The following is a 25,231-nucleotide window of genomic DNA, read 5'->3' as shown; positions in this document are numbered from 1 at the left end:
TGCTTAGAAAATTCAAACTACTGGAAACGTATGTCATGACAAGCATTTACTCCTTCTGCCATAAAATGGCACTATAACTTTAATTCCAATGATCTGAAAAAATATATATATTAGTAAGTTTAGGTAGAAAAAAATATTCCAATAAAATTGCAAAGTCCAATCAGAGACCTGACACCAATTTAAAAAATGACTCATACACACAGATAGATATATATGTGCACTTTAACTTTGCCAATGACTACAGTGGAGATGGAAGTTATTATTTGAAGGTCATAAAACTCTACAGAAGCTAAAGGCAATGGTCTAACGCCCAAAACAGTGATCAGGAAGAAAAAGGGACACTGGAAGAAAGTGTCAGAGCTTCCAAAGTGAAGAAAATCTATTAAGGCCAACTTCAAATTCAGTACGTAAGACCAATGATAAAATATTCAATACATACTACTGTTCCATTCAAGTATACATGGTGGGGAGAAGGGTCAAGAACATGAACCTTTTACAGCATCTTGGATTAGGAGACCAGAGTGAGACACACACACACACACACACACACACACACACACACACACAGATCAGCCCCCAGAAGGCATCACTATGGCTGAAAATAGATGTTTGGTTTCTTCCCTATCCAGTGGGTCCATTTCCTGTGTCAGCCTCTGTATTATTGGAGGCTCTGTGAGTAGAAGATTTACCAAGGTCAATGCCTGGAATGAGAATCCTACAAACAAAGAAGGCCACTTTCCTGATGATTTTTTTTTTTTTAACAGTTTCACATAGCAGGGCCTTAGGAACAACTGTCTTAAGAAAATATCTGCAAACAAGGAAAATCATACATGTGCACATAAATTTGGTGTCACTTTCTCCCTTCAAGGCCATCGTCATAGCAAGGTAACTAAAATAGTCTTTGGTTTCTGATTAAGAAATACTGAAAATGTAAAATGAGTTCAGTTTGAGACCAGATATGGAGAGCCTTACCAATATTAATATATCTTCTATGGAAGATTAGCTTAGAGAAAGAAATCTCAGTTATATCTAATTTTAGAGTTGTAAAATCTCCATAATGACAGATAACAGTATACTTCTCATGTAATTGTGGATTAAATCAGTAATGCATTTAAAGTATTTAGCCCCAGTCTGCTTATTATTTTATTTCTCAAATCACATTCTAACACTGAGAAGACACTGAGAAAGTACAACAAAAATGATCTGATGAGTCACAATAAAAATGTAATTCCAAGCTCTTATTTTAATAAGAGCTATAATATTGTTGAAACCCTTTAACGTGATAATCTGCCTTCTGAGAAATAACCCTGTTGAAATAATCCAGCTCTAATATGTTCATCATAGCACAAGGAATTATAGAGGGAATATATGGAAACATGTTACAATTCAATAAAAGAGGAACCAGTATCATTGACTGAAATATTATGCGCCCACTAAAATGATTCTGAATTTACAGAATTGAAAAATACCAATGTTAGAATCCTGTGTTGAAAAAAGGTGGAAAAAACGTGAGTTGAGAAACATCATTATTATGTAAAATAAAACAATAAATTATGCAAGGGAAAGGGGAAGGGAAGACTGGGAGAAAACAAATCAAAATGTAAAATGTGGATCTTTTGGGGTTATAGGGATACGGTGATTTTCTTTCTCCTTTTTACTCTTCTTTACTTTCATAATATCCTACAATGAGCAGGTATGATTTTTACAGAAAATCAAACAACAAATACAATTTTTTTAAAAATGGTAAGCATGTTTATTAAGTGCATGCAGTGGAGGAAAATTTCTTTTCTGGAACAGTTCTGCCCAATCTGGCTGTCTGATTTCCTTCCAGAATGCACTTATATTCCTGCAAGAAGGATAAGCTGATGCTGTAATTACAACACATTACCACTGACACTCTCTAAATCTCTAAAACATGACTTCATGGTTTTCTACAGCTTCCGCAGAATAGAAGTAAAATATCCCAGGGAGTCATAAGAACAGAAAAGATAAAATGTAAACAGAAGCATCAAGTTCGTGACCTTTCAACAAAAATCAAAATTTAAAAGAGTTCAGCTTTCTCATTTGCACTTCTTAGACTTAAAAAAAAAAAACAGAATACAGCTACTGGCTTCACTCATAAACTCAGATACTCAAGTTGTCCATTCACCTGTTAAAAGAGAGAGTGCAGGTAGTAGCAGTAAAAGCTTCAAGCTGTTCCACAACATCCTTTGAACCCTGACCTAAGGGACCAACTCCGATAGTCTGCAGGTAGTTGGGTTTCTAGGACCATTCAGCCTCACTGCTGAGACTGTCAATAGAAGTGCCATTCTCTGATGTAGACAGCTTTGCACTAGGAGCTGGTCTAACAATCACATCACATAGTCTGCCAAACAGGAAAAGGACAGCATTCGGGCACCAATGACCTGGGATAGAAGTGAACTTGAGACTGGGGCTAAAAAGCTCTACTTCTAACACTCATTACAATCAATTCCTCCACCCCAAATACTGCACGTGCGTGTCCGTCTTAAAGGAAGTTCAGCTTTGTTACAAGAAAAAAAGAAATATGCAACTATACAAATACACCACAAGATGGCGCCAGCACCACAGTACAATATCAGAGTTACACGAGGCATTCCACACACCTTGTCCTCCTGTTAACTTTTGGAACCTTTTCCTGGTACATCGTGTATTTGCTCCTTCTTTTTCTACTTTCTGAGACTTAGTCAAACATTTTACACAATGTTAGGATTTTTTGTTTGTACACGTTTAGGCGGGTTTTGCTTGATTTTATTTTCTTAAGAAACAATAATCTTAAACTCAAAAAATCCTCAACTACATATTCCCCTCCTTTTGATTGGTTCGTGTTCCTGGAATAGCCTGACATGACACTTCTCTAGCGAACCTTACACCAATATTGAAGAAAGAAATTACAAGAACAATTTAAATATTTGAATTCTAATTAAAAAGATTGTTTTCAAATAAAGAGGATATTAAATCGATTTGAAATGAAATGTGAAGTTGGAGATGGGGGAAATGCAAAGCAACATGGAGGAAACATGTGAAAGTGGGTTTCGCTTATTTGACTCGCTTTGGCTTTAAATTTTTTTTTTTTTTTAATGTTTTATTTACTCTTGAGAGAGACAGACACAGAGCATGAGCGAGGGAGGGCAGAGAGAGGGAGACACAGAATCCGAAGCAGGCTCCAGGCTCCGAGCTGTCAGCACAGAGCCCGACGCGGGGCTCCAACTCAGAAACTGCGAGATCGTGACCTGAGCCAAAGTCAGACGCTCAACCGACTGAGCCACCCAGGCGCCCCTGACTCTGGCTCTGGCTTTAAACCAGACATTAAGGCAAGTCATTTGGTCTTCCTGGTCCTCCATTTCTTCATCAAAAGATAAGATGAGGGGCGCCTGGGTGGCTCAGTCGGTTAAGCGGCCGACTTCGGCTCAGGTCATGATCTCACGGTCTGTGAGTTCGAGCCCCGCGTCGGGCTCTGTGCTGACAGCTCAGAGCCTGGAGCCTGTTTCAGATTCTGTGTCTCCCTCTCTCTCTGACCCTCCCCCGTTCATGCTCTGTCTCTCTCTGTCTCAAAAATAAATAAACGTTTAAAAAAAAAAAAAAAAAAAAAGATAAGATGACCTGATTTTTAACTCCTCTGGACCTAATATTCCTAACTTACACTGAAACTATGAGAAGCCAAAAGTGAACAAAGGAGGCTAGAAGAGGCCAAATGTCCAGGCTAACAGAGTCAGGCAAGTGAACGGAATCAGCAGGAATAGCAACAGCATAAAAGAGAACACAATGATAACTACTGCCTTCCTTTAACTGCCTACAATTATGCATACAGATTACAACAGGATTATTAAATCTTTTAAGTAGTTACTTATTCAGTTACAAATTAAAATCTATGACATGGGTCACTGTAAACAGCAGACTATTATTTTTATTTTTTATTCTCAGATGCACCTGGCTACCTGTTAGGGACTAATAAACATTAAAAGTACACTGAAGTTTTATGCCAGCTATGACAGAGCAATCGGTACAAGACTAATCCTCCCACTCTAAACAACTATAAAAATGGATGAAACATATGAAGTAACTGTTTTTAAAAACTGGACAACAGGCAGTGTAGAAACTGCCATCCCTTGGAGAAGAGAAACACTTGAAAAGAGTCCCACAGTTGCCATCACTCACAGCCTGCAGGTACTTTCCAGACTACAGCACGTGGGGGTGGAGCCAAAATGGAGCACAGCATGTCACTGAGCTTAAGAGGCAGACACTGGAGTTTGGGACTGAGATGGAGAGAATTTAGCAGGGTAACAGAGAGGAGGGAGCTACACAGAGAAGGGGCTCCAGAAATCTAAACAGGGGCCTCCTTCTGTCTGTGGCTGAAAATGAACTTGCACACACAGAGGACAAGATCCCACAAGGTCTTGCAGAGAACAGGTATTGGGGGGCTATGGGCAGAATTGAGAGTCTGGAGGTCACCCAAAGCAGGGAGACAGAATTCTGACCAAACATAAGGTAGAGCATTCACTGATGCTCCAGTCACTCAAGTGGAAGCCAAGAAAGGCCACACCTCAAAAGTAGGTCTACTCTAGACATGTCCTAAAAAACCTTAACAATAAGCCTTGAGAGGATCGATCTGACCTGTTAGTAAGTTACCTGCTTGCCCATATAAAGCTCATCATTCTCTGAGGGGTTCCTGGCTGGCATGAGACCACTGATCTTGGAGTTGTGAGTTCAAGTCCCATGCTGGGCACAGAGCTTACTCTAAATAAAAAGAAAAAAGAAAAGAAAAGAAGAACAGATGAACAAATGAAAGAGAGAGAAAGAAAGAAAGAAAGAAAGAAAGAAAGAAAGAAAAAGAGAGAGAGAAAAATCTCTAAAGCATGCATTGTCAGCAGAAGTTATATCATGCCCATGGAGGCAAAAATTAGTTCTTGGGAGGATGAACAATTTACTACATTACAAAGACATGGGCCCTTCAAAGGGTCATAGTACATGGACAAGTGTACAGATATACAGTATATCTGTAGTATCAAAATTTCATGGGGTAGGAGGACGAAGGGACAATTAGGAAAAAAAGTCTAAAAAGATTCCTTAGGGGGGGCAATAATGAAAAAAAGGTTGAGATGCACTGCTCTAAAGGAAACCAACAAAACCTAGGCTTTTAACAATGTATGATCCACAATACCAAGCATATGATAATACAATTCCTAGACGTGTGAAGAAGCAATGGAACAGAATAGAAAGCCTATAAGCTGACCTGGATTTTATTCATCAGGCAACGAGCACTCCATGGGATTTTGTGGAACAATATGACATATTCAGATCAGTGTGTTGGAAACATCATTCCAGACTGGTGCAGAGGGTGGTGTAGAGCTAGACAAGAACAGAAGGAGGAGAGGCTACTACAAACATCAAGATAGAGAAACATGAAAGCTTCCAGCAGTGGAGATGAGAGTAGGAGATATTTAAGTGGCAGGATTGCTAGTTCTCAGTGATCAACTGGAAGCACAAAGTGCTTGGAGAGGAAGAAATTAACGATAACTCTGAAGTGACTAGTGCTTGTCAAGTTTAAGTGTTTGTGTTTAAGGAACGCTGGGGTAAAGTAAGTAGTGAGAACTATGAATCTCGGGGAGCCTGAGTGGCTCAGTCAGTTGAGCATCCAACTTTGGCTCGGGTCATGATCTCATGGTCTGTGAGTTTGAGCCCCGTGTTGGGCTCTGTGCTGACAGCCCAGACCCCAAAGCCTGCTTTGGATTCTGTGTCTCCCTCTCTTTCCGTCCACCCCTGCTCGTGCTTTGTCTCTGTCTCTCTCAAATATAAATAAACATTAAAAAAATTAAAAGAAAAAAAAGAACCATGAATCTAGAGCTATAGAGATCTGGTTAGAAATGCAGGTGGGTAGAGATGCCATCGTGGAAGCCATGGGAGTGGATGATGCTACACAGAGATAGACAATGCAGTAAGTGGAGAAGAAGCCCGAAGGACCCAGTGTCTAAGGAACAGGCACAGGAAGAAGAGGAGGGGCCAAGGAAAGATAACAAGTAGATAATGAGGGTCAAAAAAAGTATCGGGCTGTCCTCTGCCCTTCCTCATTGGTACAAATGACCCCCCAAAGTCTCAATATTACAAGGGGAAGAACAGATCTGATTCATTTGCAGTTAAGAGCAGCTGTGCTCTTTTTTCTTGGGGTTCAATGGTTCTAGGTACATCACCATGAGAAGGTTGTCAAATACCTTTAAGAAGATACTCTTTGTTCCTTTAAAAATAAAAAGCATTAAATATACAAAGAAAGTAGGAATCAAAAGGGAATTACATAAATATCTTCCACACTCATTCAAATCCCTCCTGAGACGTGTGGGGAGGGCGAGAGAGCTGTAAAGCAGGAGTCAAAGGACCACTCACTTCTCAACGGCCCCCAAGGGTTTCTCTTCAACCCAGAGTAAACGCCAAGGTCTTTACCAAGCCTACAGTGCTCTTGTAGGTCTTTCTTCTGCCTCTCTCTGTAAACAAATGTGCCTCTTCCTCTTTCAGTCAAGAGGCTATCGTTGACAGCTACAACCACTTTGCTAGCCACTTTCACCCCTTTACTCACTTGATTGTCATGGACAGTATGTATCACTACCTGGAATTGTGATATCTGCATATTTGTCTATTTGCTTCTTGTCTTTCCCACTAGTACTTACATCCCATGAGAGCAGAAACTTGATCTTACTCACAGCTTTTTCCAAGTACCTAGGACAGTGTCTAAAGACAGCAGGGCTTGAGAAAGATGTGGTGAATGGAATCCAGAAACGATCTGAACCTCCTGGTTCTATCATGTGTAAATGGGGAGAGTCCTTCACATCTCCTCTCTCTACTCTTCATACAGTGAAATGTAGTACACATTAAGGCGCTTTATAAACCGTTAAGTCACTAAACAATGGAAGGGGGTGGAGGTAATGGTGAAGGATGCTCCCTAACACAGGAGAAGAAAGTTGTGTGAACTATTATACACATAAACACATGAATTTTTAACGATGGCCGGGAGAATAAATGTTTAGCTCATAGTTACTGGTTCTGTTTCACTTTATAATAGAAAATATGCCTGAGAAATACCTACCCAAGTATATAATATCCAAATACTTAAAGGACTCTACCCAGGATTATATTCTTCAAGAGACAAAAAAAACACTGAATATTGAACTGGCTGACTTACAAGCAATGAAAGCAACTTAATTTCTGAAAAAAATTTTAAGAAGGTAAGATTACAACTAAATTCAGTGTTATGGGTTGAGTTGTGTCTACCTCCAGATGTTGAGGTCCTAATCCTCAGTACCTCAGAAAGTGACTGCATTTGAAGAAGAGTTAATTGAGTATAAATGGGATCATCAGTGTGGGCTCTAATCCAATGTGACTGGTTCCTTATAAGAAGAAATGAGAACACAGACACAAAGGGAAGACCATGTGAAGACCCAGGGGGAAGACGGCTGTCTACAAGCCAAGGAGAGGGGCCTAGGGAGAAACCACACCTGCTGACACCTTGACCTTGGACTCTGAGCCTCCAGAACTGTGAGAAAGTACAGATCTGTTGTTTAAACCATCCAGTCTGTGGCACTGCTTATGGTAGCCCTCACAAACTAATATAGTTCATTACTTTAGAAACCAAGAGAGAAATCTTCGTAAAGGAGTTTCATAAAGATGAGGTTAGCAGACTAAAACAATCCTCATAAATGTTTTACTTTACATTCATCATTTATATTGAAACATTAACTTTAATTAGAGTTGTCTGAGTATAAATTAGAGTGGTCAAATTCTTAAATCAATTTAATTTTCTCACTATATCTCCTATTCTTGCTAAGATAGCCTACCTTTCCCAAAGCAGTCAGAGAAGGTTTCACCTAGCACAGAGCACAGGAACTAGGCAGCCACATTTCTTTTCTCAGTTTAGGCCCATCATGGATTCTGATTTTTTTTTTTTCTCTTTTTGTAATTAATAGAAACACAATTTAAAAGGCGATTGCATCAGAGCCACTGACATAGCCTATCTCAACTCCTCAGGAAAATATCTACTAAAATATCAAATAAACATGCATAACTGCGAATCACCCAATCTCCAGATTCTAGGTGGAATTTCGACTAGGTTTGGTACCACTGTAGTCTAGAAGGCACAGCCTTCATAAGTAAAACACCTAAGGCAGGAAAAGAGGTGGAAAGACCCTTATTAATTCTGGACTTTATGAATTTGAACCCCAGGGTCGGAAGTGAAGTTGAATCACCTGTCAAGACATGACTCCTCTGTCACTTTCAGGTGAAGCTCAGATCTTTCTTCATCTGTATCTTTATTTTTTTTAAGCAGTAAACTACACATAAAATATGCCATCTTCATCATTTTTAGGTATACCGTTTAATAGTGTTAAATATATTCACATGTTGAGCAACCCATCTCTAGAACTTGTTATCTTGTAAAACTTACACTCTACATCCATTAAATAACTGCCCATTTTCCCCACCCCACCCCCAGGTCCCAGAAACTGCCGTTCTATTTTCTGTCTCTTAAATTTGAGTCCTCTAGATACCTCATATAAATGGAATCATATAGTATTTATCTTTTGTGCCTGGCTTGTTTCACTCAGCATAATGTCCTCAAGCATGTCATGTCATGTCATGTCATGTCATGTCATGTCATAGCATATGTCAGAACTTCCTCCATTTCTAAGGCTGAGTAATACCCCATTGTACACATGTACCATGTTTTGTTTATTCATTCACCTGTTGCTGGACACTGAGTTGCTTCCACCTTTTGGTGTTGCGAATAATGAGGCTAGAACGTGGATGTACAAATAGCTCTTTGAAACCCTGCTTTTAATTCCTTTGGATAGATGGCCAGAAGTGGAGTTGCTCAGCTGTATCTTTTTATTCACTCATGACTTCCTAATTACTAACAATTTCAACATTATACGTTTACATTTACATTCTTAAATTTGCTCTAAAGTGGGGAGAGTTGACAGTCGGATGTATAGGAAGAGAAAGCTAAATATTGTCATGGAGCAATTGGTGGAAAGGATCACTTGTACGAATGATCAGCTGAATTGCTTTTGTCCTTTTGATTGGAAAAGTGTAATGTATCCTTTTAAGACTCTAATAAAGTCTATGGTACCCATCCCAGGAAAAGAGTGCACAGCGAAATGGATATCCAAAAATACCTATATAATTTCAGGACATTCATGAGTCCCTGAAGTCCATCTGTGAACACGGCATCTTAAAGCCTGCAGACTATGAAAAGGCCCAAAATTCGGCTTCAAAATTCTAACAAATGCCAAGTGGCAATAAATACTGTCTAAACTCAGAGGACCACAGGTTTTGGATCTACTTGTGAGTCGTGAATCCAGCATCCCTCATATTCCATCATTAGCTAGCTCTTTAAGCATAAAAAAAATTTTTTTTAATGTTTATTTTTTTAAGAGAGAGAGACAGAGACAGAGACAGAGACAGAGACAGAGACAGAGTACAAGCAGGGGAGGGGCAGAGAGAGAGGGAGACACAGAATCCGAAGCAGGCTCCAGGCTCCGAGCTGTCAGCACAGAGCCCAACGCAGGGCTCGAATCCACGAACCATGAGATCATGACCTGAGCCAAAGTCGGACGCTTAAGCGACTGAGCCACCCAGGCGCCCCAAGCATTTTTAGACCCCTAAGTTATCAACAGTGAAAGCTGTGCTTTTCTCTGGCACAAGCTCCTAGAGACAATGCGCGTCATGCTAACTGAGGTGTGTGGAGGAAACAATAAAAAATACAGGTGAAAATTCAGTTAAAGATTAGTAAATATGACAGAGGGTAGAATCTGACTCACAAAATCTGTTTCAAGTTTGCCCATTTCTTGCTTGTAGCTTCGCATCCGGTTGCTGTACATTCCTCGACTTTGGGGTGGGATCTCTCGGACTTCCAGATCCATCTGTTCGAGCTGGAAGGGTGAGAAGAACACATGACTTATACCATATGCTTGCACTTTATTTGGCCAGACATCTAGAGTTGAAATGATTTAGTCCCAATTCCTCATTTTCCACTGGAGGAGCCGGGCTGAGGGAGCTAGCTGCCCATGATCAAGTAACAATGGGAATGCTTCTGTGCTTAACTTTTGTTTAGGTCAACAAATAGTTACTGAGTTAGTGACACACAGAGTGACAAAGCATTCACTTTGCCAAGAATGTTTTTTAGAACATAGGCATTAATCCAAATATCCTCAATAATAACAATTTTAATACCTTCGGTGTGTCCTATCATTCAATCCAACCCAATCTGGTTGGTCTTTTGACCCCAAACTACCAGGACTATGGGAACCTAAAACAAACCATTATTTCTACCCTTTCTATAAAAGGCCAGCCCAGACTTAGTCATTTGGTGAAAATTCTTCTGGAAACTCTTTTCTGATTAGGGAAATCACATGCCAACCAATATGTGATCTCAGCCTCCAGCCGGATTCCTACTTTATAACCATGTTGATAATAGAGTTAAATGGATGCAGTAATATGCTAAATTACACAAAGCTCACTGAAATTACAGCAGCATACTTTTTAATAATCTGTCACTAATAACACTTTGGAAACAATACATGAGCATGTAAAGAGAGGTGATACAGAAACAGGGTGATGATTAAGAACACAGGCTTTTGATTCAGATGCCGGTGTCCACATCATAGGCTCCACTATTTACTAGTCATGCACCTTTGGACCGGTTTGTTAAGTTATCTGGGCCTTACTTTCTCATTTCTATAAATAGTATGTCTTCTGTAGGACAGCTGTGAAGATTATAAGGCGTAATTCTCATAATGTGCTTACAACAGTGTCTCTTGCTTGATAATCGCCAGATTAATGTGAAGAATCGTAGAGGTGATTACTGATGAAGAAGAAGAAATAGAGCAAGTACGACACAAGGTATCAGAGGTAGCTTCTTTATACTTGGCATTAAAAAACAAAAACCAACGACAGCAGCAAATTGGCTCCGGCCATGTCTAATAAACTCACATCCAAAAACGCTGCTATATATTTTACCTTTTCAAGTATTCTAGGGGCGCCTGGGTGGCTCAGTCGGTTAAGCGTCCGACTTCAGCTCAGGTCATGACCTCACGGTCCATGGGTTTGAGCCCCACATCGGGCTCTGCTGACAGCTCGGAGCCTGGAGCCTGCTTCGGATTCTGTGTCTCCCTCTCTCTCTGCCCCTCCCCTGCTTGCATTCTGTCTGTCTCTCTTTCAAAAATACATAAACATTTAAAAAATTTTAAAAAATAAAGTATTCTAATGAGTTATTTCCCTAACTACTATAAGCTTATCACTTATATACCCCTTACTTGTCCAGCATTAGGGACTGAATAATAGCAGCACTCAGATACCCAGAATACCATGTTTCAATTCACAGGCCTTTATTTTTATTAAAAAAAAAAAAAGAAAGAAAGAAAGAAAGAGAGAGAGACATAGTTTTAATTAGGGTTGTCTTAAGTGGTGACCACTTAAATTATTACCATATCTCTACGTAAATGTGAAGCACCAATAAATTAAATAGTTACTCAGCAAGGCAATTATTTCACTTCTCTGAAATCATTATTAAGTCCTTAGTGCTTACAGGGTGAGCAGAATCATCCAAGTAACTGCCAAAGTACATGTATGTGAAAATCCAAGAGTTGACTTCACTTTTGTTTAAGGCATTTTATAAAGACACTGGAAATGAAATTAAAAGGAGGCAAGAAAGAAAAAAAGGAAACACACAGCAAGCACTTCAAATGACACCAGCAATAAGGCTAACGTGAGCTTGGCTTCATGTTGTCACAACATTCATGTGGCCAACATAAAGCGGGAAACATGGTAAACCCAAGACTAGCAGTGTCCAAGAGATTAACACAGACTGATTGTTCAGCAGAAACACAAGTAATCCTGATAAGCAAAATCAAAAACAAGTGTTTCTGCCAGGGTCCTCATCCAAAGGAGAGAGTGTAATACACTGAGAGTATCCTTAACAAGGCTGACATCAGAGTTAAGTAAATTCGCTGTCTGATCATTTTCCACAAACAGAAACACATATCTTAGACAGAATTCTTTATGTTAGTTATAAGCTCCATGGGGTATAACCATGTTTTATACTTCTTGGTACAGTAAAATCTTGGCTCTTAGGAAACCAGCTTTCTAACATCATTAAGTAACTTGATGGCTCCAAAAGAAGGTCAACAAACCAAAACACAGTTTTTGATGCAAAAGAACTGCTCCTAAGAACTCAACACTATAAGCCTTCAACTCAGGATCCAAACAACTGACTACTTGTACAGTTCCATTCAGAATGTGCTTGCCAGCTGGAAGGCAGGACAGTCCTGACTCGCAGCTACGCTGTGTAGAAGGTCAGTCTTGTTACACGAAGGCCAGGAAGCATGAGAGAAAGAGTCGAATATAAAAAGAAAAGAAAGTACGGGGAAAAGCACTTGAGAAAAGGGGGCAACTTTCAAAACTGAGGCAGACATTCGAAGCTGGAGTCGGACGCAAAGCTGCTACTATAGAGGCAGTGACAGCACAGCAGAGATGAGAAGTTGATCTTGCAGGGTCCGGAGAGCATCCGACATTCTGATGGCTAGAAAAGAGCCAGCGACAGAGAAGACAAAGTAGCGGCTGTGCAACTCGCTGCCTCTGCGCTCAAAGTCACGGAGCAAAGGTCTGCTGTGCAGTGGGGAATGACAGCCACCTATTTCTTCAGACCCTCTAAAACAGCAGCCCCTTGTGTATGACCCTGTCAAGAAAAGTAACTCAATTGAATAAGTCTGGAAATGCTCCACACTTTAGCTGGCCCCTATAGTCCCTCCTTAGACATCCATAATGCCTCTTAGCCTACTTAAGGGTCCAAGAAGATTCTGCAGAAAAACAACAACCAAAAAAGATGCCACCCTCCAATTCTATTTAAGCCAGCTAGTTTCCCAAACTTATTTGAACTGGCAACAGCACTCACCAGAAACACACTCGGGGAAACTGTTGTAAGGATATTAGCAAGCGGGTACTGAAGGAACACCAGGCAGTGCCCTTCAGTATGTAGGGAAGCAACACTCTCATTTAGGACCCCATTGTGGCCACAAGCACAGTCGCACTTGTAAAGCTTGGCTTTAAAACCCCAAACTGGGAAACAACACCTTTTCAAACTTTTTGTTCCTTGATTTGCAAATATATTTATATCAAAAAGTAGAAGATAAGCCAGAGCTCTGGGTATAGCCTGTTTAAATACAAGCTCTTACCCCACCACTTGTGGCGTAGGACCTCAAAGTTACATAATCTTTCGGGGCCTCAGTTTCCCCACCTACAGAACGGGAACAATAATGGCACTGAGAATCACTCCTCTGTGGGTCTCTCACATTCCCACGTGTCTTGCTGGGCACGTCAGGAATACAAGGCCCTGACTGCTCCTTTCAAGCCATTTCTCAGGGTTGTATTTATAGGGAACAGCCCTGGGGGAGGAAATAATGGGCCCCTCCGGGACAAACAGCAGGCTTGCTCACAGGCTGCCACAAAGCAAGGCATTTCCCAGGCTCCAGGTTCCTTTCCCGGAAGGTATTCTGCTGTGGGCAGACGTTCTTCCAGGCAAACCCGCGTCACTCCTGTGGGAACTGGGGCTCAGGGAACCGAGGCAATTGTGCTGAGACTCGGGTGGCACCTTTTGCTGTAATAAAGTTCTTTTGCCTCTGACCGAGGAATCTCATGTCTTCCACCAGCATCCATGACACTATCGCAAACTTAGCTGTCACAAAGCAACAGGGGAACATCTCAGGTCCTTAACACTTTTTGACAGACAGCCTTTGTCTCACAGCGCTTGTGTGAACATTAAATATGATAAAGCAAGTAATGTGTTTAACCCAGTGCCTGGTACTGAGTATGCCTTTAACAAGCATTAGCTATTTATACCTATTAGGAAACGTATTATGAAGGAAAATAAAGGGGAGTCACTTAATGCATCACCTTCATTAAGAAGAATAAAATCCCAAGAGACTATTAAATTCTCTTCAATGTAAAAACTGATGACTTCGGAATTATAAACTGCTAATCGGAAATGTCTCACGTTTCTACAGTGTACAAAGCAGACTAGAGGAAGGCACCGGCATAAACAGCTCTGGGTTGATGTGAAAACATATCACTGAGTCTGCACATACCAATTCTTTCGCTTCTTCGAGCTGTTTCTCCACGTGGCCAACCATCTGCTTCTTCTCATCTGAAACAAACAAGAATACCAAGGAATTGCTAAGGATACACATCAACTTTAAATTGTATTAACCCATGAGTTAAATGGGTGATGAGTTAAGGAGGGCACTTGTGGTGGTGAGCACTGGGTGCTGTATGTAAGTGATGAATCACGAAATTCTCTACATGAAACTAATATTACACTGTATGCTAATTAACTAGAATTTAAATAAAACTTGGAAAAAAGGTACATTAAAAAAAAAATTCCTAAAACTGGGTGTGATCTTACAATCCTTTAAAAGATCATACTTGTAGGCAGCATGGGTGGCTCCGATGGTTAAGCGTCCGACTTCAGCTCAGGTCACAATCTCACGGTTTGTGAGTTTGAGCCCCGGGTCAGGCTCTGTGCTGACAGCTCAGAGCCTGGAGCCTGCTTTGGATTCTGCGTCTCCCTCCCTCTCTGCCCCTCCCCTGCTCGCACTCTGTGTTCTCTCAAAAATAAATACACATTAAAAAAAATTTAAAAGTTAGTACTTTCATTACGTATTGACTGTAATGGAAGAAATATTTGAAGTCAGAACTATTGATTCTTTTATTTTTTTAAATTGTTTTTTAACATGTATTTCTTTTCAAGAGACAGAGACAGAGTGCGAGTGGGGGAGGGGCAGAGAGAGAGGGAGACGCCAAATCTGAAGCAGGCTCCAGCCTCTGAGCTGTCAGCACTGAGCCCGACGTGGGGCTTGAACCCACCAGCAGTGAGATCATGACCTGAAGTCGGACACTTAACCAACTGAGCCACCCAGGTGCCCCAAGAACTATTGATTCTAAACCCAAAGTCATTACTTACTTGCTGGTTGTGGGATCCTAGATAAGAAAGAGTTTTGTTTTGTTTTTTTTTCTGAGACTCAGTTTGTACTGTCTAAAATGGAAATTTTAGGACTGGATTCTTTTTAGCTCACAAGGCTGATGCAAGTAAAATTACTTTTAAATTATGAAGTGCTAAGTCTCTGGATGTAGTTTATTCAAACTTCACCACCACCAAGTTATAATTCAACTATACTTCCCTTTTCTGAGAGACATGTCCTAGCAGATATTTTCAGAAAACTTCTCCCTGCCCCCATTCCAAAACAATCAGTCCATTTATTCAGAGACGGAACCTAAGTTTTGTGCTAAGCGAATTTACTGAACAATTTACAGTTTCGGTCTAACACCCTTCTTTTCTCAGGCAGTAACCTCACTCTTTTGAGGCTTTCCTCTTCACCAAGCAGGTCAATGGGAGATTCTATCTCCTTCTATGATCCTGCCCCTTTGATCACAGTGACCTAGCAAAGGATGGGCTTCTCACCCTAGTTGGACCAATCCCAGTAGCTCAATCCCTCTTGCCACACTTTTCTGGGGGGTGGAAGTGGAGTAGGCATATAACTCAAGCAGACCAATCAAAGTCCTACAGCAATAGCAAAATCTTTTCCTCTCTCTTGGTAGAGTTATGACAACATAAGTCTAGAAGCTGTTGGCATCCATTGTTTGAGCTACAAGAAGCAAGTTACTTTGCAGTGGTTGAGAATGAAGTCTATATTTAGAAACAAAGCTGAGGGATAGGTAGTAGGTAGGTAGGGAGGTAGATTAGGTACGTAGATTTAGTTAATTAGTTTCTGGTTCCAGATAACTCTGACACAGGTTTTGCTTGACTTTATCATGTCTTGTTTTCTTGAATTAACAGATTTCTTTTTTTGTTTTTAATGTTTAATCTTTGAGAGAGAGAGAAAGCACGCACATGCACATGAGTGGACAAGGGGGCAGAAGGGGGTGGGTGGTGGAGAGAGGATCTGAAGCAGGCTCTGTGCTGACAGCAGACAGCCCAGTGCAGGGCTTGAACCCATGATGACCGTGAGATCATGACCTGAGCCAAAACCAAGAGTCAGACGCTTAACTGATTGGGCCATCCAGCGTCCCTTCTTTTTCTTCATTTAAAGTTAGGTTTTTGTGAACCTAATGACTACTGACGAGCCCCGGGTCAGGCTCTGTGCTGACAGCTCTAGTAATACAAGAAACTAGAGAAATCATGAAGCTTGAAATGGGTACATTTAGTGGCTGACTAGCCCTTCAGAAGGATCGTCAACACTAAGTGGGGAATGTTCAGTAGAAGTTATGATTTTACTAGAATAATGAGGTTCTGCTAATCCCAACCCCTTCCCTTTGATCCCCCTAAACTACGGGGCTAGCTATCACGTACGTTTTGTATACACTCCAAACATTTCACCCTAAGAAAAATGCACATTTGAAATTAAAATTTTGTTTGATTTTGCTTCTTTGAAAAAGTTAAGCCTACATATGGCCAGGTTAAAATTTTAGTACATGACCCCAAATCTATTTCCTTTTGGCACATATGAATCTGCCTGATATCTCCATAAGTTATAATAGAACCACACTGTATTTTTGTACTAGAACAGAATATGAAATAAGACAAGCCCATCCTGGACCAAGAGTGAGATTATGAATTTACAGTTCAGAAGGAACATCTTGTTTTCTTTAAGGTGCTAAGTCCATGCATAAGTCCATGCTTATTAGTCCAGAACTAATAAGCAACAGTTTTTCTCACAAAACAAAACCAGAAGCCTTCCTTGTCCTGTATTTCCCTTTGCTAATGTCTCTCTCTTATACCCACAGTCACAATTGGCCTTCCTCATCTCCCATTTCCTCCCTATAATCTTGCTCTCATCCCCCACCATTCTACTGAAGTGACTCTTAAGTCTGATGACCTTTCCTTTGCTCAAACAAATGGGACACTCTCTGGTCCTACGTTTCCTTAATCTTGTGGCATCAGACCTCCTGCTCCTCCCATCCTGTCACTTTTTCATCTCCTGGCTTCCACAACACTCTGATTCTGTGATCCTCCTACAGGCTCACTTCTGTCTCCATGTCCTCTGCCAGCATCCATTCCCTCCATTTATCCTTTAAGTGTTGGTGTTCCTTGGAGTTCAGTCTTTGCTTTTCTTCTCTTATGACTATTGCCTATGTCCCTGGACAATTTCATCCCACTACCATTTTTAAGCTGCCATATTACACGTTTATGATCCCAAATCTTTATCTCTAATCCTGATATATTTCCAGGACCCAAGACCTTTAATCCCAATGGCTATGCCCACCTCCAACTGTGACTACCTGGCAAACTGCTATTCAAAACTCACTTCAGAAATCACCACCTCTTCAAAGCCTTTCCTAACCCAACAAAAAAGTTAGTCACTCTCCCTTACAGAAACACCTAGAACTCTTACCTGAGTCCAATAATTTATCTATCACACTTACCATCTCCTAGGTTGGGGGCTTTGGGAATACAGGATTCATGTCTTGATTATCTTTATAGTCCTAAAATCTAGCACTGAGCCTGTCATATGATCAGTTCTTGAAAAATGATGATGAATTGAATAAATAATGCAGGATGGTGTAAACATTGACAAAAGAAGCGAGGCTACCAACCACCCTGGTTTCCCTGCCTTCATATTTGCTCCTCTCTACCATTTAATCTCCCCAAAACCTGGCTATGATTGCATCACTTGAGCCTAGCAGTCAAGGTGTTCCACATTCCAGATCCAAGCAACCTGTCCAACTTTATTTCCAACTACTAGCTCTCTAGTGTGTACTCTACATGCTAAGCAGACAATTGATTTTTACCCAAACACACCTCTCTCTTATTTTTGTTCCCCGCTCCAACCCTTTGTTTAAGCTACCATTTAGGACTCTGTGGCTGAATCTAAAAGAATTGAGTCTGGCTAATAACCTAAGCCAAAAAAGGGACTTTATTAGAAAGACAGCTATTAGAATTAGAAGCGGGAAATCTTATTAGAACACACTGGAGTGACTCATAGAGTCAATGGTAAACATGAGCCCCCAAGCTCGGAAAGGACAGTTCCCAGGGTGGCTTGAGTACCAATGGAGCAGGAACTCACTGACAGTCTCTGCAAAGGGAGGGTCTCGAACAGCGAGGCCAACTCTCTTCTCTGCTCACTCTGCTCATGATTCGAATCCCAGCAAACATTCTAGGAATGCACTCACGTGGGTAATGTGTTCACCTCTTGATCTGGATAGGTGGCCTGTCAGTTCCACCAAGACTGGGTTGAGGTAGTTCCTCAATGGAAAATTGAGGTGCTGCTATCAGAAGATAGAATGGAGGATTCTGGGCACCCCCAAAACAACAGATACCTACTGCGCCCACTTTTTGCAACCTCTTTGAATATACCCTTTCCCCATTTTTTGTCTGCTAAATCCCACCTATCCTTCCAGGTGATTTCCTGGGACCGATGTTATCCCCTCTGAACTCCCAGACCTCTGTGCTCTGCTCTAGTGGCTCTGATGGTCATTAGAAACTGGTGTAGTTGTCTCTTCACCCTCATTTCCAGCTCCTTGGAGGCAGAGACCGCTCTTCACACATCTTTGTCCTAATCCTGTATTTCTCACATCTTTAAGAAAAGAATGAAAAGGTGATGATTTAGAAGGAAAGCATGAATGAGGAAGAAAGGAAGATGAATCAGGTGACCTTGGAAATATCTACCAACATTAAGCTTTGGCAACCTTCTAGCACAATTCATACATATTCCCAAGAAAGCTTCATGCTTTCCACGCCAAATGGCATCCCCTTTACAAATGGCATGTTCCTAAGATTCAGAACTTCATAACTAACAGCTATCATTAGTTTCACAGGGCTGTGTGTTGAACATTATCACAGTCAACCCTCAAGACAACCCTTTGGAGATATGAGCATTATCCCATTCTCAGGCAAGCAAACAAACTCAGAGTGATTAAAGAATTTCTCCAAAGTTAAACGGCTAGTAAGTTGCAGAGTTGGAACTCCAACAAGGTCTGCTGTCCAGAACTGAGTCTTCACCACTGATACCCTACATAAAATGCACTATACGAACAAATGTCATCACCTTTTTTGTATATAGGCTTGATGAATGCTGATATACACCTAAGTCTTTGCAGAGCATGACCTTCCCTTGCCCACTCGATATTAACACAAGTGCCTCATGCTTGTGTTACACACAAACCTACATAGTGTGATTTTTTTTTTTTTTTTGCCAGTAATAAAAGAAGGTCTTCACGAGCCTTGTACACCCCCTATAAAGTAGTGCAAGTGTCAGAGGGAACTTGATTTCAGTTGCTGCTACCTGTCTTTGTGCAATGCAGGTATTTTTAGAGAAAACAGCAGTGGAAATTACGTACTGGGAAATGCGGAGTGAAACTACTAACAGAGGAACTTTTTATATTAGAGAACTTAAAAATGGATATGTTACTAATGCTACACTATGTAGCATGGTGGAGAATGGTCACCAGTGAAACAAAGCCATTCTAGAATGATCCATGTAATAACAGATTAGAGTTGGAGACAGCAATACGAACTCATGTTTAACTTACCATAGATGGTTATGCATACAAATATTTTTTGGTATGTATACATACGTGATTCACTGTACACACGTGCATTTCCTTGTCTTTCAGCTGAGGGACCAGAAGCAATAAAACCCCAGGAGCTATGGGCATACCTAGTGTCCAGATCTTGGTTGCTAACACCATTTCTCAATAAAAGGAAGTTGGACTCCTTGTAGAAATGGCTGATCTAGGACTGGTATGGGAAAAGCACAAGATGATGTTGGAGTACCCTGGAGAGTAAGACAGTGCTAAAAAGGAAAAACCAAAAACCAAACCTGCAATAATAGGGGTATATGAAGAGTACACAGAAGCCAGCTGAAGGGGCTTCCCATGGTCAAAGCTGGAACAACGTGAGCAACAAAATAGTGTTGGAATACAAGAGAAGAAAAAAATAAAAGCATGAATCCGTGGATATAAATGATGGAATAAGCAAATGGAGAAGAACAGACAAAATCTCCCCTGCAGAGAATCCCAAATGATTAACACAGATGCTAAGCCTTCAAGGAGGTGGAGTCTGATGCCCAACTCCTGAAGTGTGGGCTATGCATATGGTTTCCTTCCAAAGAATATGGAAAAGAGGAGAAAGAGTAACTTTACAGTGGAGAAACCTGACAAACACTACCTCAGCCAGGTGATCAAAGTTAGCATCAGTAGTGATAAATTAAGTTACAGTATATATTCTTGATGGAATGTGATGAAAATCATGCTTTATTTCTGTACTCTTCTTCCCCCAAACCTGTAACTCCAGTCTGATCACGAGAAAGGCATCAGGCTAATCCCAACTGAGGATCATTCTGGAAAATGTCCTACCAGGACTCCTCCAAACTGAAGTCTAGAGAAAAGCCTGAGAAAATTGTCACAGCTAAGAAGAACATAAGAAGCCACGATTAATAAATGTCTTGTAGTATCCTCGATTGGATCCTATAATAGTAAAAGGACATCAGGTAAAACAAACGAATACACAAAGCAAAAGGGAATCTGAACAAAGTACTGCATGGACTTCATTTAATTGTAATGTATCAATATGGGTTCACTGGCTGCAACAACAAATGTATCATATTAACATAAGATGTTAATAAAGAAAACTGAGCATGAGATACATAGGGTTCTCTATATTATCTTTGTGATTTTTTTCTATAAATCTAAATGTGTTCTAAAATTAAAAGTTATTTTAAAAAAATCAATGAAGAGTTTACTCAGGTTAACTGAATTGTTGAAGGGCGAGAGGTCCCTCTGGGATTAGAGTGCGGGTATGGGATTAGAGTATAGCTATTTCAATTTACTGTGCACCCGGGTTCCTGAACTAGAACTGGAACTATCTCTTCAACTCTAACTCTCCAGAACAACAGAAATGTAATGCATGCAAATCGCACATGAAATTTGATATTTTCTAGTATCCACATCTTAAAAAGTAAAGAGAAACAAGTAAAATTAGTTGTAATACATGTATATATTTAGTTTTAGTAATATTTAGCCCAATATATTCAAAATATTATCATTTCACTCTGCAGCCACATTTCAAGTGTCCAGTAGCTACATGTGGACATTACAGCTCCAGAGCCACATGTATTTTAAGCAAACCACAGTATTCATAAATAAAAGCAAACTTTTCTGAATTCTCCTTCCTACAAACACTACAACTTACAAAGGCAAGAGAGACTCATGGAACATTTATGGCTTCTTCCATTCACAGCTATGCCTAGATGGTTTCCAAAAGCCTCCAAAGAGTGGCATAACTAATGAGCAAGACTTGAGAATTTTCTTCCAGAAAGGATGCCTGTCTTGTCCCATCACTTTCCCTTCTTTCCCCTGCCTCCCTTCTAGATTTCACGAGTTCAAAGCGCAATTTCCATTTCACATCCAAAAGACCGTGATCATTCACATCCTTCCAAATGTAGGCATTCTTCAAGAGAGATTCACCTAACTCTAGTCTAGGCAGAAAAGGAAGCAAGAATTGAGGTTTCCTTGAAGAGTTTAATTAATACCACAAAGTCTGAGAAGCTGGGTCCTGTCTAACCCTGCCAGCTGTTCTTCAGCAGTGTTAATAACATCGCTAATAGCTCATTTATCACGCACTTTTTCTGGTGAAAACAAAATGTGCTACTGTGTTCCAGACTTTCTTTCATTTGATTTTTACCACACCGTAAGTAAGGTTGAAGCAATTACCTCCTCTCGCCAATTTAAAGATGGAGGAAACAGGCTTAAAGGGACCAAGCAATTTGCTCAAGATTGAACATCTCGCGAGTAGCAGAACAGGTGCCATGTGTGAATCTCACAAAGTGGTAGGATTCACAGAAGATCATTTATCTCTCTGCAAATGGTGAAGTAAGCATATAATTGCAAAAGAACATTTTATTTAAGATTCTTGAGGAAGCCTCCCTGATGTAATGGCAACTTTGTACCTGCAAAGCATCCTCCCACTTAGGATTCATCACCAGAAGGAAAGGAACTTCCCAATTAGTATTAGGTATGTTTCTACCCATCCATTTTCCTGACTTTACCACCGAACACTAATCATTAAAATTAAATTCCAAATACAGTGCCATAAGAATATTACCAAGAGAGGGACTGATCTGTTTCATTAGTCCAAGTACCAAAATTATTTAAATTCAAACACTTCAGTCTAGGAACAAAATCTCTTTATTGTTTAAAACATACCACAGAGTAATCAAATTTCTTTTATAAAATAAAGTTTTAAAGTACTCCATCTTTTCTATTCTCTCTGGAAGTAACACTTTAATACATTGTGTATGCACAGCACAGGTTGAAGTTCATGGCAATCAATTCTATTCACTCTACTTCCATTTAAATAAGTTAATAAGTTGGGGAAATAAACTGCTTTGGCTGTAAAGTGTGTTCCAATTGTAAACTTTTTAACTCAAGTAAATTATAGTTCATCTCCTCTAAGTCAACCACTAATGATGTTCTGATGGGGAGGGACTGTAATTACTTTTAATTATACTGTTTTTCTCATGGCTGTACACACTGATGGTCCAGAGACATATCTGAAATTCATAACTGCACTGGATATATTTTTTCATTTTTTCTATTTATCAATTAGAAACAGATGATAAAGAGAGCAAGCATAAGTAACTATTAAGAGGAAAACTACTATATTTTTAAGAATTACTATTATTCAATTAGTCAAGTCAGTAAGCATTTCTCCAGTGCCAGCTCTACGGTCCTTTTTCAGTTCCAATGTAACTGCTATGTTTGGGCCTTATGCCATACTATACGTAAGGTGAGTCAAGGCTTTATTTTTAAGGTACCTAAATCAAAGGTTTCCTTCAAAATGGTAAGAATCACTACATTAAAACATAAAGACAAGGAAGAAGAAAACTGTAACAAAAACTGTTTTCTTGGAAACAGCTTTTACAACTTTGCACCCATGTATGACTTTGTTACTTTATAAAACACCTTCTTAACACAAAAGCTATTCACCCAAACAGAAAATGCTTCTTTGTTAAAACTGTTGCAATCAAAAATGAACAAAAATCCAACTGAAACCACAAGTCCTGATACTCTGCGACTCTGGAACTCAAGTCAAAGGAAGTCGCCTCCAGCAACACCCACAACAAAAATCAAGATGGTCTTGGGCAGTGGAGAAAAGCGGAACTGAAGAGAAGAGGCGAGGTGATGTATCATGAAGTGATGAGGCCATCAGCCACTCTCTCCACGAAAATCTCTGAGGCAGCAGAGCTCGGTGGTACGCTACCTTGATTCTCTCTTCTTGTTCCCTCACTTGGGCTCATAAACCTCTTTAAGACATCATCCACCTCTCCAGAACTAACTGGGACTTCAGGGGATGAGTGGGGTGTCAGTTCAGAGATCCTGGTCTCAAGCAAATGTCCCTATTAATAGAAAATGGGTCAGGGGAGGGGAAAGAAAAACGAAGAAATAAAGGAAGAACATTATTTATAAACACACAAGTTTGGGGGAAGTAGGGAAAGGGAAAGAAGAACGACAACTTAGGTCCAGCAGAAATTATTCTGGCATCAAGGACTGACTAACAAGGTGGGAATAGGGAAGCTGCCCACTAGTTCACAGATCAGTGAGCACCCTTTTTTCTGCACACTATACCCCAGAGCCAAGGTAGGGTCAAGTGCAGATGACAGTTCAGTTTCCCCGGCAAAACTAAGCCACAACTAACAATCTTACCTGCAACTAACTACTCAAATTAAATATGTACTTAGAGAAAGATAAATCCTAAAACAATGTCTCAGAATAAAAAAATATATATATATATATTTATATTCAACTGTTTATTTACTTAAACGTCTTTCTGAGCCCTTTCTAAGTAAATGCTAAGGAAATCAAACATAGCTCCCACATTCAGAGTTGACAGATTAGCATGGCAAGTAAGATATGCTAAAACTTCTAAAACAAGAACAAGAACACTTCTCGATGGGATATGTGGAATCCGAAAAGTGAGAAAAATTATCCTGTACCAAGTTTTACATAAAAGTGGGTTGCAGTCTTCCAAGAAGGATGAGAAATAAGAAATGGGGTTGGGGGTATGAAAAATACGATTATAGCAGCTAACACCAAAAAAGGGCTTTCCCTATGTTAAATCACTTAATCTCCACAACAACTCTATTGACATGTACAGTTCTCACCATTTTACCAAGAAGGAAAGTTGAGAGAGGTTTAAGAAACTTTTTAAGTGCCACGACTCTTAAGTGACAGAGTGGGGTTTTGAATCCAGGCACCATAGCTCTTAATCCTACTTGGCCGAACGTAATAGTATTATTACTAACAAAACAACGGTAGTGCATATTGCAGACCTATGATCTAGGTACGTTCATTCATTCTCTTGTAATACTCACATCTCTATTTTACAAATGAAACAAAACAAAACAGAACAAAAAACGAAGACTCAGAGAAACGTTCCCAAGGTTGTACAAGTAACAAGGCGACGAAGTCCAGATTCCAGCCCAGAAGGCTCAAATACCGAAGGCTCTTTTCGCGGCACTCCACAACCCAGCCTGGATTCTGCCTTTACCCTCAAGCAGGTCAGACTGCTTCGCCGCGGAAGGGCCCCTGAACCACCTAGCGCCCCAGAGACGCTCCACAGCCCGCGAGCCTCGGCGCCCTCGGGGCCACCCCCGCGCGGCCGGGGTCAGGGCTCTCACCAGGAGGGAGTCGGGGGACCCTCGCAATCTTGCTGGTGATCTCTGCCGTGAGCACCGCGAAGTCCTGCTCGTAGCCTTCGAAATCGGATGACATGGCGGCTCCGGAGTGATCGGCCCGGGCCGAGGCCCAGGTCGTGGCAGAGGCCACGCGGGACAGAGGAACACGGTGTTAAGGACCCCGGAGGCGGCCTCGACAGCAGAGCGGAGAACCGGGGACAGCTCCCAGCCGGGCCGCTTCCTGGTTGTTCGTCGCAATCTCAGTCCTCCGGAAATTGGCCTGTATGCGTTTTTAATTGCCCGCTCGGACTTCAAGATTTAAAAAAATTCGCTAAGGAAAAGCACTTCTATTAGTGCCCCCCAAAGCCTCCGAAAATCTGCGCGTTCTCATGGATCACTGGAAGCATTTTTGGCCCCTCCACTTTCTGGAAAGCGACTCTGGCTCCCCAAGCTCTAGGTCCCAGGAACCTGCTTCCCGAGGGAAGTCTGATGCAGCGAACCTGCCG

The 25,231-nt window shown here is 40.8% G+C and overlaps 1 protein-coding gene across 9 annotated transcripts in view; it reads right to left on the bottom strand.

Moving 5' to 3' along the window:
• The window catches only part of VTI1A (vesicle transport through interaction with t-SNAREs 1A), a 357,198-nt gene extending 332,237 nt beyond the window's left edge, over window positions 1–24,961 (bottom strand). For 3 of the 9 annotated variants that reach the window (XM_042908243.1, XM_042908246.1, XM_042908247.1), the window contains exons 1-3: window positions 24,729–24,958; window positions 14,142–14,200; window positions 9,822–9,932 (exon numbers count right to left, since the gene is read on the bottom strand). In XM_042908243.1, the coding sequence (XP_042764177.1) occupies window positions 9,822–9,932; window positions 14,142–14,200; window positions 24,729–24,822 (264 nt within the window). In that variant the 5' untranslated portion in view covers window positions 24,823–24,958. Of the gene's footprint in view, window positions 1–9,821; window positions 9,933–14,141; window positions 14,201–24,728 lie in introns of all 9 variants that reach the window. The other 6 variants (XM_042908242.1, XM_042908241.1, XM_042908245.1 and 3 more) reach the window with 6 other exon arrangements.
• Between the last annotated feature and the right edge of the window lie 270 nt (window positions 24,962–25,231).

The sequence above is a fragment of the Panthera leo genome, chromosome D2 (assembly GCF_018350215.1).
Source record: "Panthera leo isolate Ple1 chromosome D2, P.leo_Ple1_pat1.1, whole genome shotgun sequence".
Taxonomy (NCBI): Eukaryota; Metazoa; Chordata; class Mammalia; order Carnivora; family Felidae; genus Panthera; species Panthera leo.
This window is presented reverse-complemented; position numbering and strand designations above follow the sequence as displayed.